The sequence below is a fragment of the Labrus mixtus genome, chromosome 7, assembly GCF_963584025.1.
Source record: "Labrus mixtus chromosome 7, fLabMix1.1, whole genome shotgun sequence".
NCBI classification, from domain to species: domain Eukaryota; kingdom Metazoa; phylum Chordata; class Actinopteri; order Labriformes; family Labridae; genus Labrus; species Labrus mixtus.
In genome coordinates, this window is record NC_083618.1 from 14,937,249 (window position 1) to 14,953,420 (window position 16,172).

Consider the following 16,172-nt stretch of genomic DNA (forward strand, 5'->3'; position numbering starts at 1 on the left):
AAACATCTAATCCATTGCAGGAATTATGGGAGCACATTTTTAACAAATTAATTAAAATAAGGCTTTTCTTCTTGGAAAACTGCAGCATTCAGGCATTTAATAACTTTATATGTCCAAAAACTAAATGTTTTAGGAGTTAGACCCTATAAGATATCACATTTTGCAGAGGAAACATGTGATGGCCTTTTTTTAAATTTATTTAATTGGGGTCTTTGGCTGACAGTTGTAGGCAGGTTCTAGTTTTATCTTTTTATTTCACAATGACACTTCAATAGTTCACCTGCTGCAAATGTCGCAGCATAAAACACATTCTCACCTTGCCATGTTTGTTATGCTTGTTCCCCTTATGTCCTTTCTTCAGCTTCTTCATCTTTTTGTGGGCTTTATGTCCACCCATCCCTGTCCCCATCCCCATCCCCCATCCCCATTCCTGCCATTCCTGCCATTCCTCCAGCCATGGGATTTAGTCCTCCATGATGATGACCTTTATGGTGACCTTTGTGGTGACCTTTGTGGTGGCCTTTGTGACCACCTTTAGGAGAGTGTGGGAATAGACCTGGGTGAACACCTGCAGGAGGGACCCCTGGAAATCCACCTGGAGCCATAGGATAAGGATGAAGCCCAGGAGCTCCGAAAGGCATCGCACCTGGAGTTACATTTGGTGGTACCATGCCTGGTCTCACTCCAGCTGGGTACTGGCCTGCAGGGTACTGGCCTGCGGGGTACTGGCCTGCGGGGTACTGGCCTGCGGGGTACTGGCCTGCGGGGTATGCTGGATTTGAAGGTTGGGGAAAGAGACCAGGAGCAGGAGCAGAGGGAAATGCAGGATTGTAGCCAGGAGGGTAGGCTGGGTTTGGTGGAGGACCTGATGTACATAAAGACATATTCTTCAAAACACGTATAGGCTACAAATTAAACATGCTGAGTTCATTTTTTTACGCTGGTATCTTACCTTGGTTTGGCCACATGGTAATCTGTATGGACTTTACAGGTCAAATACCTCAGTTCTTACACAAAATCCTGAGAAGAAGCAAGAGAGCACATTTGTCATAACGAAAAAGAACCTGGTAATAAGAGACTTTCTGAAGGGTGTGACAATTTTATGTAATAATCATATTGTTTGAATTGTGTCTTTGATTCATTTCTGTAATGTTTTTATCAGAGATTATATCCTTTGTGGGGTATTTGACTATATATATATATATATATATATATATATATCGGTGTTAAATTGACTCTTTTAAATCATATAGATCTGCTGTGTGTAAACTGGATCAAAACTTAAAAAAAACAATAATAATAGTTTTAATTATTTTTTTACATTTACAAGTTTCCAAAATTATAAGGCTATATTTCAATAGATAACCCTTTTAAGTTATTTTACCATGTCAATAGCCAAGAAAATGTTCTCTTGTACTTGTGTTGTCCAACAAAAAGTTAAACCCAAGAGAAAATACCTTACAATAAGTTAGTTTAGAGAAATCACAAATAATAACTTTTGAAAACTTAAATAGCCTCAAACTATTTATTAAATATTAAAAAATTATTTAAAAGAATGTCAATAAGCTGAATGATAACATAAGTGTTTCCCTACAGTGAATATATTTTTGTCACCACCACAATGTACATCTCTAACTTGAATTGTGTGAATACTTTAATGTTTTTTTACAACACAAGGAGATTTAGATTTGTTCTACATTTGAAACATTTCAGTCTAATGAAGAACTATGCTGTAAGGGCGTGGGCCTGTGAGGGTCGTACCAGTTCAGTTATAGCAACAACGTAAGTAGGCTACAGCTTCTAAGGTAGCCTATTCCTGAAACTAGTGCAGTCCCAATTACCTGACCTTCAAGGTTCAGCTTCATTTGTTTCAAAACTTTTATTAAAACGAACAAAGTACTCGCATTAGTAACTTTTGGTAATATTGTTTTCATGCAGGTACAGATACCATAAATGCACTCATCCCATGTTATTGGTAACTTGTCTTGATTGTGGTCAAATGCCAAAGCTACAATCAGGAATTTCGCAACACGTTCTCTTGTTATGCCTACAAAACAGGTATGATACAACAAAAATCCCACATAAAAAAAAAATGTAATTTTTTTGAGCCACACATGTCGCTTAGAATCACTGTCGGTCAATTAGGTTTCAAAGACTTACCTGAGGAAAGTGCCTCTGGTCTGTTTAAGTTTTTTTCCAGGAACTCTGTGCTCCTTGTTTTTCTTCCGCATCCAGCTGCACGGAAACAGCAGATTCTTGTAAGCACGAGGAAGCCCCGCCCGCCCACGCACAGTGTTTACGTAATGGCACAAGTCCAACTATGTATGAAAAGTTGATCCACTGGTTTCTGTGGTACAAAGGGTTGCGATAATGGAAATGTTGACGCTAACTCCCAACCATTTCGAATGATTATTTCCGGGGAGGAGGCACACACTCATATACACCTGACTTGAAATAGTTATGATTCATCATACTCCATAGTGTAGGCTATCACACCAAATCCATGACTTCAAAGATCAAGATTTGTATTGAGATATAACCTAAACAAACTAGGAACAGACAGTGACCTATATGATCTAATTATAGGGCTTTTATTTTTTATTCAATTTAAGCAAAGACAACAAAAATAGTGACCAAAATAACTTCTCTTAGCTTACAGAGTATGAGCAAACTATGTTCATACTCAATATCTACTTTTTCAGTATTTAACTGAATTGTATTTGATCTTATGTAACCTTATTTATTTACCTTTTTGTTCATTTACTTCCTTAATTATATTATTGTCCGATTATCCTGTCTTCAGTTTTTTATCTTACCTCCTCTTTTCTCATCACAAGTTCATGACAGCATTTCCTTTTTATGGAGTCTTTCATTTATCACGGTTTTTTTTTTTTACCATGTGTAGTATGGATTGTGGGGTGGGGGTGTTAAAGTGTTTGTCGATTTTCTTTTTCACTACAGCACCTTTTGTTTCAATATTTTTGTATAAGAAGTGCAATTTAAACACAGTCTAATGGATTGATCGGTTTTGACCAACAACCATGTAAAATTACACTTTTCGATTTGTCAGGACAGTAACGGCTTTACTAATAACATTTACTAAGCCTCTGTGGTGTTCCAGTGACATTGCATCTTTGGTTGTGTCTGCAAGCACAACACCCAGAACTTGATATTGAAGAAGCCATATGGAGTTCAGCCATCATTAACTTTATAAATATCTATTTATTGATGTGACGTGTCAGAAAAAGTGTCTATCATAAAGGATGGCTCATTGGCCTAGCTTACTATTTAAATGTAATATTGGTGTTCACATTTATTTTTTTACGTGATTGTTTGGCCACTACTAGTCAAGTTTGAGTAGAGGTTGAAAGTTTCTTGAATTTATTCAAATACAAAACTAGAAACAGATATAAACAGTTACACAAAATAACAAAATAAACCCTTTTCCCAGAGTTTTCAAAAACAATTCCCAGTATGCCTTTTATGGACACACTTTGAAACTGCTGTTGACTGAAGCTGAATTACTGTTATAAGTATTGAATAGAATGAAAGAGAGTAATAGAAAAATGTACAAGTTTATGGGTTACAGCTATCGGCCAAACGGATGAATATACCAAGAAAAGCTTCAAATGAGTGACTCAAAGAGAGTAGCATGATATACAGAATATAACAAGTCAAGATGAAGAAGACAAAGCAAATATCATTGAGAGAAATGAGATTGAAGGGAAGCTAATCTGTCCAATCTCTCCGCAACACATTGAGCAGTCAGTCGGGCATCCGGGTCACAGTCCCAACAATCTGCAAGGAGCTCCTGCAGCACAGGACCCTGAAAGATGGAAACTTTTAGTCAACACCTTTTTCTTATTGGAAACAACCAAAACAAAAATGTCATGTTCAAGTAAGTAGCACCTGTGTAAGAATACCTGTGGTAATAGGTCCCAGTGTCTAGGTATGGAGGGTCTTTTGTCCATGTAACACACATGCTGAATGAGGTTTTCTAGTGTTACTTTGACTCCCAGCTCGGATTCATAAGGCAACAGATGATGTGCAACAGTATCGCCTGCAGATGGAGACATATTAAAGAATTAAGAGTCAGTGTAGCACCACCACAGGGCAAAAAGGTTTCTAAGCAGAGAGATACTGACGATTGTGCCGAGCAACCTCACGGAGAAGAAAAAAATGAAATTGTAAAAATTAGACACTAAAGACTAGATTTGTTCGTTTTTCATTATTAAGATGTGATTAACTTCAGCACTGATTTTAAGTCCAAATCCAAGGAAACCTGTTCTACTGCTTGAGTATTTCCGGATACTGATACATTATACATCTGCTCCACTCGATCTCAGATGCAAGTGTTGCACTATTTACTCCATTTGCTAAATCAAACATCTACAAATACTTTTCAGTCTACGATTTTTCATACTTTACGTGTTCCTTTATGGGCTGACTCCCACTCTGAAGTGTGAACTGTCTGTATGTCTGTCTGTTTTTCTGATTGAAGAAGTGTACCTTGAAATAAATCAGTGCAACACATCCAGATCTCCCATAGCAGGAGTCCCAGAGCATAGATGTCCCCCTGCAGGAGACACCAGGTGTTGCTGAGGTTTATGGAGCCTTCCAGGACTTCAGGGGACATGTAGCGCAGTGTGCCCAACTGAGCATGACTCTGCAGATGGATAGGAATACAAAATGTTATTTCAAAGGAAAGGAAAAGGAAAGTATTCAAGGTTAAAAAAAAAAACACAATTAAGTATTGTCCACAGATGCAGCTGTATTTCACATCTGAGTAGAATCTTTATCGTCCTTGGATTTGTATTTTTTTCGTCTCACCTCAATTTTTGTTGCGTGGCTCTGCAGCTGCTTTTGTCCTGAACAAGAGCGTAGGATGGTAGAGCTTCCAAAATCACACAGCACACAGGTCCTGTCGGCTCTCACAAGCACATTGAAGCTGCTCAAGTCCCTGTGGGCCACAGGAGGCTTGTGCACATCTGGAAGAACAAGACACGCATCATGATGAAAAGGAAGGTTGTATTTGTGTTGTTAGTTAATTCTAGTGAAATGTACCGATGAAGACAGGCTCATACTTTATTGGTTAAACCTTTCTGCCTCTGCCTCTTCTGCGCTGCTATGTGACTGTGAAAATGGTTATAATCATGTGTCCCTGTGCGATGTCAGCTGTTTGTATGTCAGCTTATGGGTTTTAATTATAAGAAATCAACAAAAAGTAATAACCACAATGTATTAGCTTCTGTTAGACAAAAACAACTCAATCAAGTTATAAATAGTCCTATTTGCTCTTCACATCTACAGATATGATAGAGAGGCGAGCTTTCTGTGTGGGTGGCAACATGGACATGCAAAAAGACACACACATTTGCTTACAGAAATAATCTGGCCCATACCGTGTCTGTGAAGGTCCGAGTGGAGATAGGAAAGTCCCTGTGATAAAGACTGGCACAGCTTCAGTGACAACATCCAGGTACTGGTGTGTTTACTCAGAAATGAGTGGAGAGAACCCTGAAATCAGAAGAACACCAATTGATTATGTCCAAGAGCATAAATAGCAGAGCAGATTAAAAAAAAGATAAACAATCGAAAAAATAAAACATTATATAGAAAACACATCAATTAAAACAGACGTACAATTAAAACAAGTGCAATCAGAAGTTGAAGGGTTAATAATTAAGGATCTAAACTGGCCATAAGAAAGTGGGTCGCGGAGCCGATTTCAGTGGGTTGCGAAGGTGTGCCTGGAATAAAAATTGTGTCAAAAAGTCTATGAAGCGCTTTTTAAACAAATTTGTTTCGTTCCATTTCTTTGTCCACACTTCTTACCCTCTTGAGTCCAAAAATAAAATTAATTTGAGTCACGATTTGCCATGAAGGAGTTGGTGGTGGGTCCTGAGGCTCGACCAGTTGAGAACCACTGCTCCAGAGAACCAGACTAACATAGAGGAAATGTAAGGAGGTAGCATCTCAATAAGAGCTTTGTAAATATAAAGGTACGTATGTAAGTCTCGCCACACAGAGAGTGAAGACCATCCAACATTTCTATACGGGATGTAGTGCCGGGTGCTTGCAGCATCACCTGTAATACATACTATAATTGCAGAGTGGAAAACTGCCTCAAGGGGTTTTAAAGTAATGTGATTGGCTACACTGGCTTCACCTATACAATGAGGACATTACTTTGAAATCATGTTACTGTGTTTGCATGATAACTACCTCATGCTTTTGTTATATTAGGACACTTTTGTTTTATTATAATCCACCTCTTAAGAGGTATTTGAATGATCCCCAATAGGGCAAATGTAATAGTCACTGTAGTGGCTTTTTGTCTGAAAAAAATCTAAATACATTTCTATCAAACATAATCAAATGACCACTGATGCACCATGGGGATGTGATGTACACAGGCAAAAGAAGTCCAATGTCCATTCAAAAGATTTGCGTTTCTGGTGGTTTGTTTGGTCGAAATCAAGCAAGCAAACAAAAGAACAAAGAAAATCTTGGATCCTGCTGCCTCTCTTGCGCTGGTAAAAAAAAAAGAACCATAAGCCCACCCAGGTGCATTCTGGTCCTCTACCTGCCTCTTACCAAAATAACCTCTGGTGCCCACAGTGTTACCCAAATACCTAACAAAAATAACGAAAACGTGTTGAATAACTGAATAAACAACACCACCCAAATATTAGTAAACTAAAGCCCACACTAATGTTGACAAAGAATAAATAGCTCCTACAGTCACAGCTGAGTTACAAAAGAGCTACAGAAATTATTTGTTGTAAAGAACAAACACAAAAACAAAAAGTTTGTTCTGCATTTATGTATATAAAGAAAAAAGGAAATACAAATCTATTGAATTGTTCATTATTTCTTTATTAACTACACAGGTTTTTAAAACATTTTTTTAATAAAGATTTATTTTTGTTTTTTTTGTGCCTTTAATGGAGCGATAGGATATTGGATAGTCGGAAATCAGGAAGAGAGCGTGACATGCGGGAAAGGAGCCACAAGCGGGATTCAAACCTGGGCTGCCCACTTGGAAGACCACAGCCTCCATACATGGGGCGCGCGCACTAACCACTACGTCACCAGCGCCCCTTTACTGTACATGTTTGAAATAAATATTTTACATCTATATATCTTTGTCTCTATCATTTAGGAAAATTAAAGGATGGTAAAGTAATGTTTTTATTCTTTAGTTCAATATTTATTTTAAATATTTGTTTCTTGTCTCTCTTCCATATAAAGTGAACTTTTTAAAGCCCTGTTTAGGGAAAATAAGCAATTGAATAATAAATAAATATAATATAAATATAAATATAAATAAATAAATCAAATAATAAAACAAAATCAAATATTTCCTTTCCTGCAATGACTCTTTCTTCTATTTTGCCTTCTTATCACAACTTCTAAGCCCTCTGAAAATGCAGAAGTGAAAGTGAAACATTTATCTTGACCACTTACATATTCAGGAAACTGCAGGACCATCAGCCAGCTGCCTCCATCCAGTTTCCTCCCAGCGCCCAGGAAGGGGACAATCCCAGCATGCTTCATTAGTGGCAGCTCATAAACCTCCTTCTCTGCAGTCCATTTCTCTTTCCAGCCCACAGGAAAAACTTTCACTGCTACCACAAATCCATGGTATTCCCCCTTCCACACAGTCGCAAAATGCCCACAGCTCACAATCTGACACACGGTATAAACATACATGTAAAACAACAGTTAACAGAGGATGTATGGATCACAAAGCTCTATGATTTTATAAAGAATAAACACAAGTGACAGAGTGGCTAACCTGCTGTAGTTCAATGTCAGAAGTGATGATCTCAGAGGTTTGTGTTGTTTGGCAGGAACACAATCTTGTGAAACTGTTATCATCAAAGGGGGGTGGATTCTCTGAAATAATGAAAGTCTTTTTTATTAATCACACACAGACTGAGGGTCATACAAAATACACAAAGGTCACTTCAACTGTTAATGTACCTGAGTGAATAGCACCAGAAAAGACAAAGATAACTGCTTGACGTGTAACAAAGGACAGAGGTAAAAGGGAGTGTTACATCTGAGATAAACACCAAGGTCAGTCCAGCTGATAGAATGAAACGGGTTCAAGGAAAACTAAGACATCATGAGAACTTAATCTTTAGTTTAGAAAATATGATAACATGCCTGAAGAATGTGCTTCTCTGACACCCTGAACAGCAGAGAGGTTGTACAGTCTGTGTAATCTTAATCCTGTTTAAAATCTCTAAATGTGACATTTCAAGAGCTTCCCATGACGAGCAGTAATGTGGGAGCTTCCTTAATCCGAGTAACAAACTGTGCTTAGTGAAAAGCTGCAAACATCAGCAGTTAGCTCATTATATAGGAAAATAAAAATGTACAGTAACAACAGAATTATTTTAATTTTATAAGGTCATTTATCAAATACACGATTAAGTGTTGAGACATTACATAATTTATGAATACTGCAACCAGGATAGTTAAATTCAGTTTTAGTTCTCACTTTTGTCCACAAAAGTGGACGGGTATAATAAAACACATGGCAGAAATTTGGACATTAAAAAATTACAACTAATATATAATATAGAGTTAATATCAAATCCTGAATGGCCAACAGGGTACTCCATGCACAGCCTATACGTTCTCAGGAACGTACCATGAAAAATAAATCAAAAATCCATGACACGCTGGGCGAACCTAAGCTACAGGCGAAATGCGTTGTTCGCTCACAATAAAAGACAGTAAAGTTATTCCAGTGTGCCACGGATTTTTTTATTTATTTTTCATTATATAAAATACATTACATGGAATTGCTTTCTTGATTTTGGAAAAAAAATGAACTCACTTTTCTCTTTGAAGAAGCCTCTCCAATTGGCAGCAGCAATCATGCAGCAGAGGGCCAACACAATGCCGACCAGAATGATTACAGCAGTTTTCACTATTTCATCTAAGAAGAAAGCAAAAGGTAGAGAACAACTTCCCCTTTCAGTTAATAGAGTGTGTTCATAACTTCAAATACTGTATTTCTTATTGAATATATCATTGATGTTCATCACTTAGAGTTTTATTGTAAATCTTCAATGACTTATTTCATCTTCTTATTATCATACCTGTGGAGAAAGAGGAGGTGGGTTGAGGCACCTCCGTCTCTGTGGTCCAAGTGATGTTACTGTTGCAGAAGTCTGTGTTACACACACACTTTAGGAGACGACCGTTGAAGCGGGTTTGAGCCTTACAGATTTCATCTGGGCACGACTTTTCAGCTACATCGCAAGCTGCAAATGAAAAATTCAGTTACACAACAGAAGATATAAAAACATAGGAACCATATAACCTACAGATTAACCTTTAAATGATAATGCTGCTGTTTGGGTTCATGGGTTCAATTTAATGAAAAAGAAAAAACATGAACGTATCTTATAATGCCACAAGAAAATGATCCAGACTACACAGAATAATTAACAGGCAGTCTGCTAGGTATCTAAATTGACAGTTTCTCACCGAGAAGGTCGACTTTTGGCTGGCCATCAACGATCAGAAAATAGCCAACACAGCACTGGGTGTTCTCACACAGCTGAACCGTTCCACTCACGTTGCCAGCAGCTGTATATTTGTTGTTCTGGGGAGACACTTGGAAAGCACAGTGTCTCTTCTGAAGAAAAGACTGGCTGCAGATGCAGAAAACGATGCATTCTGGCACAGGGGGGACAGACAAATAGCTCCTTAAACATTTGGCTTGAACCCTCAATATGAAACTGTTCTGTCTGGCTTCAAGAGAAAGTTTTTTGTGTGTAAACTCTTAAAGTTTTTGTTTACTGTTGAATCTACAATTTATCTTTCTGGCTACTCACATTGTTGGAGTACAGCAAAGGTTGTACAAGCTACAGTTTCATCAAAAAGTTTTGAGAATGTAACACACATTTTTGATGATAGTTTCCGGATTCTTATCACTTATGTCACTGCAAACATGGGACACACTCACACTTTGTTATAGTAAGTTAAACTTGACATAGAAAACAAACTATTAAAACAAACTAAATGCATTTATAAGCTGTATGCAAGACTCAAAACGAGAAAAGGTTTGCACGAATGCACTTACCAACAGCCAAAATCAGCTGCCACTGTTGCAGGATCATGGTCACTCTAAGAAGAGACCGGCCAGCAGAGATTGAGACCTTATCAGTCCTGGGAATGTGAGAGGAGTTTCCCACATTTCCCGGCATCACTCCCACTGTCACACACCTGCATGTACGAAATATACTGTCTGCTGCCATGGGAATATAAAAAAATGATCCACCTAATCTTCTATCACTGTTAAGCCTTATCATCTTCTTCCAGTTGTGGGGCTGATTTCAGTTTGATCTGTTCTTTAGGACCACAGGTGAACTATAGGACGCAATCCGTGGGGCCACTGACGGAGAGAATTTAACTCAGCGACGACATTTAGTGATTATTGAGACAAAATGTGCAAAAAAGAATGAATAGTTTAATTAATAAAAAAGACAATAAAATAAATACTCAAGGTTCATTAGAACTACAGGATTATATGCCATTATCAATATTTACTACACAATATTATATATTACAAAATCTCAGGTAATATTTTCCTAACAATAAAGATACAGCATGAACTTTTTTCACAAGTTTCAAGTTCATAATTACCCTTCCCTTTTCAAAAACTTTAGGTTTATTAGAGTCAAATTTCGGAAAAGTTAAATCAAATTGAAAGTCCATTATTTTATTTATTTTTTATATCGAAAATTTAAACTTCAGGTACACAACCGCAAAAAAGACTACAAATAAAACAGAAAAGTCAGCACACTAAATGTCCCTAAAGTATGTATTATCAGGGTGAGCAGCTCGTTGTCTGCAATGTTGATGAAGGGTTTGTGCTGAAAGGCTTCCGTTGATCTGTACGCTGCTAATCTCACCAGATTATATATAGTCTAAAGGACATTTAGTGTGCTGACTTTTCTGTCCATTTTTTAGCCATATATATATATGTGGCCCTATGGATGACAGTATCAGTCTGTTTGTCAACCTCATTTAAGTGAACTAAAAATACCAACCTGAGCAAGTATTAGATGAGTTGCAATGACGTTTTTTTTCCAGTAGGCTATCAGAGGAATATCTCCTGACGACCTTAAAAGACTCCGCATTTTTCTAATAAATTCCACGATCAGAATTGTGGTGAAACTAGGATAAATATTGGAGATGCTTTTGAATAATGGAGAGAGGTTAGAAAAGGTTTTTAAGACCGATGCAGAGCTGGCTAAACACTGAAGCTACAGGGTCTGAGATATGGCAACCTTATATGCATAGATCCAGGGAGGAGGTCAGCTCTTTCCAATGTTTTGAATTTTGGATTTCAGTACCCACTTTAAACGCTAGGTGTCTTAGTGACATATTGGTCCTTTAACATTGCTAAACTTGCAACTTCACCATTTTTTTGCAGGTAACATTAGAAATTTAGCACCACTGACTGCAATTAATAGTTTCGCCCTTACAGCTTTCATCTAAACTTGATATGGCAACATTAATTTAACTTCAGACAAGGAATTTATGTTACCGTGAATACTTTTAAATGTTTGCCACCTAGTTATGCATAGATGGGCCTAAGAGATTCCTATTGGACACACACATACAAAGACAAACTCACCTTTGCGGGGACTCAAGTCTTTTCTGAGTAAATGTGGAAATAAATAAATATGGAAATAAATAAATGTAGAAATAAATAAATGTGGAAATAAATACATGTAGAAATAAATAAATGTGGAAATAAATAAATGTAGAAATACATTTAAGACATTTAATTATTTATGTCCCATTTATTTACCAGTTTTTATTTATTTATTCACGCATTTATTTATTCATTATTTTATTTATTTATTCCAGTATTTATTTATACATTTATTTATTTATTTATACTTCTGTCAGATCTCGTCCTCCATACTTTTCTGGTCTTATTTAACTTTGTAGTATTTCGTTTGACTATCCCCAAAAAATGAAACTAACTCACATTTTGATCATTAAGTTAATAAGCTATCGAATAGTCATCAAGGGTGGAGTTTAAAAGCGGCATTATCCTAGGTAATGGTGTATTCGTGCTGCCCTAAACTACAAAACGTGCACACCTTTGATTAAATTGGACAGTAGCAGGTGAGGTACCTGTAGTCCACACGGGCACAAACAATACAGCGGTAGAGTTGCTTACTTTAACTTTTTATATCAGGCGGTTCAAAACAATTTGATAGTGTGTACTTTAGTTTGTTGTATCTTTCTTAAAGCAGCAGTTCTAGTCATGAACTCCGTCAAAAAAGAGCCCGCGTTAGCTAATGTTTTCGCGGAAGACTCTGACAATGAGCGGACGTTTTACGGCTTTTCTGACGGTGAACTCGGTGACCACGACGTGAAGAAGGTAAGTCATCTTGCTCTAGTTAAGATAAACACACTCAAAGAATCAACATTAAACTAAATCTGCGATTGCGTTGTAAGCTAAACTAAGTTTAGTGTTTGTTTTTGTTGATGTAATTGATGCCACAGTCTATGGGGATTAACACTCAGTAGGCTGACTTAATACATAAATAGGTACATTTTTACCCTGAAAATTGTGGTGTAATGTATCAATTGCTTATTTAGAAGAAAAACATATTTGTATATCCAGGAGTACAAGTTGGAAAATAGTGATGAAGAAGCCCAACCCGAGCTCTCCCTTAAGAAGGAGACTACCACATCCAAAGGATCTTCAGGGGGCCAGACCTTCAGGCTGAGGGTGGCTCTCCGGTCCACTCGTTCAAGCCAGCAGTCAAATGATGATGATGAAGAAGAAGAAGAGGAGGCCGAGGAGGAAGGAAAGAGGAAAATAAAGAGAGGACTAGGAAATAAACGCAGCGCAAAGAAGATGAGACATGTTACATTTGAAGATGAAAACGAGATGATTAAAATGACCCCTGCTGAGGAGCATGGATCTGATTTAGCAGAAGATGTTGCTGATTCTTTCCTGGCCAAGAGACAACAGAACATCAAGGCCAACAAAGCAATGGTAAACCACAAACACAGCACCATGTACATGTTGAGTTGTCTGGTAGCGTGGTGAACAATGTGGATTTAAAACTGTTGTCAGAGCATATATCATTTTCCCATAGGTGTTGATACAGAAATCATGGGTGTAAATATCAGCATGTGTGTAATCTATTTTCTTTGTGTACAAGTTGTCATCAGTTTGAATTGTTAAGACAGAAAGCTGTTGCTGCATGGTTCAGGAAATTGTGATATCATTGTATTGTAAAAATAGGTTTTAGTATCAAGTCTAGGCATGTGTTCATTCACAGAATGACTTAAGATGTTTTCAACCTGCCATACTTCTTATCTTTTTATCCTCCCTGTTTTCTCACAGTTGGCTCAGCTAATGGCAGACCTGCAGAAGATGCCAGGAGGGGCCGGGCTTCTGAATAAACAAGCAGGAAAACAGAAAACAAAAGGGAAACGTTCTGTGAGTAGAAGGTTATAAAGAAGTTCTCATGATGAATGAAGGCTGTGTTACGTTGTGTTAAATTAGCTGCCAACCTTCTTTTTTTTTTTTTTTTTTTTTTTTTTCCCTTTCTCTCCTGCAGCGTCCTCCACGTTCTGGGGGAGAGTCCAGGAAGAACCCAGAGCGAGTGTCCCGCAGAATGACCCGCTCAATGGGGGGAGTTGGAGACCCATTAGCCCTCAAGGAGGAAGAGCTGGAACTCAGCCTGGAGGAGGAGCTAGTGGAGGTCAGCCTGGTCACTTAACAAGACCAACAGAAAATATTTAGAAAATAAGTTTGGAGAGTCTTTAAAGAATTTTCTCTTTGAACAGCTCAAGAAGTTGTGCATTTACGGTATTTTTCCTGTAGATATTTTTTTTCACCACATTACAGTAAGAATTTGAAATGGCTTGAACGTGAATGTAGATATGTTTTGCTTTATTCACTGATGACAAGGTTGTTCTAAAAAAAAATTTTATGACAATTATCTACTCTATAAAGTTTAGAAATCGACCAATGACGAGGCTTTTTTTTTTTCAGCCTTTGTTCAGCTTTGTAAATCTTTCCCTTGTCAACTTTTGTGTGAAACTTTGTTGCAAGTAGAAAAACATTTGTTGTTTTTGTTTTAATGCTCCAGGTACGCCGAGCCCCACGTGACCGAGGTGCCCCACGTCCTAATCAGGGCAAACCTCATTTAATCCGCCCTGTAGAGGACATCACAGAGGATGAGCTGCAGCTGGTCGCCGACAACATGACTGAAAAAGTCTACAATAGAGTTACTGTGAGTTAACAGCCTGACTCAACCCTCCATTTCATAGACATTCATGGGAATAAGATGATATTATAGAGTATATTTCCAGTTAGCTCAATGACAGTTACAATCACTATTGCAGCTTTGGTTCAGAGTCCTGATATTTGAGGAGAAACAGATGAAGTCATGACTCGTGAGGTCACTTCCCATTGACCTGTTCTCCGGCTTGTTATGGGAGGATTTTTAGATTTTGTCTGCACAAATTGCTATAAACTGCTTTGAAAATGTCAGTGTATCTGTCCTCCCCACTCTTGATTTGAGGTCTCTGTATTTTTCAGGGCTCCACATGCCATCAGTGCCGTCAGAAAACGATTGACACAAAGACGTGCTGCCGCAGTGAGGACTGTCGAGGGATTCAGGGTCAGTTCTGTGGGCCGTGTCTGAGGAACAGATACGGAGAGGATGTCAAGAAGGCGCTGCTCGATCCGGTATGATTGCCCAAACACCATCTCTCTTTAGAAAAAAAAGATGAATTAAGCACATGGTTTCAGCATTTACTGTCATTAAGTTTTCAGTCTTCAATGTTGGTGCTGGGTTTTAAAAGAATGTGTTCGTTAAAGAAGGCTGTTACCACTCCCTGTTTAAATTTAAAAAAATCTTGGTGATCGGTGATGGAATTAAAAGTCTAAGATGGAAGTTCATTTTTGTGTTTATGCACATTTATTGTATTGAAACTCAGGCGTCAACTCATCTGATAGATTAAACATCAGCAGAAGCAACTCATCTTCATGTGTCATGTTTTGGATTACTGGAGGAGAATATGAGTCCGACGACTTTTTGACTGGATTCTCTTTAAATGATTCAACTTTATTGGATACGTTTTTGACACTGCAGACAGAGGAGCAAGAACAGAGTGTGAAAGCAGGAGATATTATTATATGGCATGGATTTGAATATCTATCTTAAAGTCAATACTTCTGAAACCAGTAGATAAAAGACTTCCTGACACAGTTGGACAGAGTACTGTAGCTCGCCTAGTGTTTGTTGTAACCATAACCCAAAAGAGTCGAGAACCTAAAGCCTCCCAGCTTTATTAGGAAAAGGTCTGATCCATTTTCTGTCCCATTAGTTCCATTGTAGTCTGAACAAATTGCATGAAACAAAGTATGAACAGCACAGGCAAACAAATCTTTTCTTTACATAATTTAAATAATCGTCCTGGTTTTAGGTAACTTTGAAGTTATAACCCCACAGGTTGAAATCCTATCGTAGTAGTTTTAGTACTTTTCCATCTCTTTCCCTTTTAACATTAAGTTTAGTTTTAACCTTTCTATTTTCTGCACAGGAGTGGAAGTGCCCTCCCTGCCGAGGCATCTGTAACTGCAGTTTCTGCCGCCAGCGTGAGGGTCGCTGCCCGACAGGCATTCTGTTTCCCCTCGCTCAGTACCACGGCTTCTCTGATGTCCACTCCTACCTCAGCAGGTGAGGAAATCAGTTCAGTTCGTTTAATAAATTCAGAGGTTTTGAAAGTATTTCAGTAATATCATATTTAACACATGTATCTAAATGTACCTGGGCATGTAGAAGCGGTTTAATGTGAGCTCCATTACAGAGATTGGCCAAACATTCTCTCTATTAAGCTATATCATAAAGAATATGCTGCTACTACATGTTTTTTTTTAGGAACAGAAAATGTTGGAACTGATAAACATCTACAATGTATTTCTTTTACAGCCTACGAAACAAACTGGCGAGTGAGGATAATGTGGAGATGTGATGTCAACACTAGAGGATGCTATTTCTCAGTTCTTCTCTGAAGATTTTTAACTCTAGTGTTTTTATCCTTGTTACATGAATTTTAGAGTTTAACAAATAAAGCTTTTCTTAAAATCAGCTGATTTG

At 37.8% G+C, this 16,172-nt stretch overlaps 3 protein-coding genes across 3 annotated transcripts; 1 reads left to right on the top strand and 2 right to left on the bottom strand.

The window, feature by feature from the left end:
* Positions 1–234: 234 nt before the first annotated feature.
* Positions 235–2,295, bottom strand: prr13 (proline rich 13). The gene is given in 4 exon segments (XM_061043204.1): positions 235–412; positions 414–865; positions 953–1,020; positions 2,161–2,295. Coding segments are annotated over 3 exon segments (612 nt in total). The 5' UTR covers positions 969–1,020; positions 2,161–2,295; the 3' UTR covers positions 235–268.
* Positions 2,296–3,364: 1,069 nt separating this feature from the next.
* On the bottom strand, positions 3,365–12,275 carry LOC132978143 (bone morphogenetic protein receptor type-2-like). Its single transcript, XM_061043209.1, has 12 exons — positions 12,178–12,275; positions 10,109–10,251; positions 9,511–9,702; positions 9,120–9,284; positions 8,855–8,956; positions 7,802–7,902; positions 7,471–7,692; positions 5,403–5,517; positions 4,831–4,988; positions 4,510–4,666; positions 3,924–4,060; positions 3,365–3,826 (listed from the first exon to the last, which is right to left on the bottom strand). Exons 2-12 carry the CDS (start codon positions 10,230–10,232, stop codon positions 3,701–3,703), a joined length of 1,599 nt encoding a protein of 532 aa, XP_060899192.1. The 5' UTR covers positions 10,233–10,251; positions 12,178–12,275; the 3' UTR covers positions 3,365–3,700.
* A 28-nt stretch (positions 12,276–12,303) lies between these two features.
* LOC132978147 (cell division cycle-associated protein 7-like) lies at positions 12,304–16,169 on the top strand. The gene is made up of 8 exons (XM_061043223.1): positions 12,304–12,427; positions 12,674–13,051; positions 13,406–13,501; positions 13,623–13,766; positions 14,157–14,300; positions 14,609–14,758; positions 15,616–15,752; positions 16,005–16,169. Exons 1-8 carry the CDS (start codon positions 12,311–12,313, stop codon positions 16,045–16,047), a joined length of 1,209 nt encoding a protein of 402 aa, XP_060899206.1. The 5' UTR covers positions 12,304–12,310; the 3' UTR covers positions 16,048–16,169.
* The last annotated feature ends 3 nt before the right edge of the window (positions 16,170–16,172 follow it).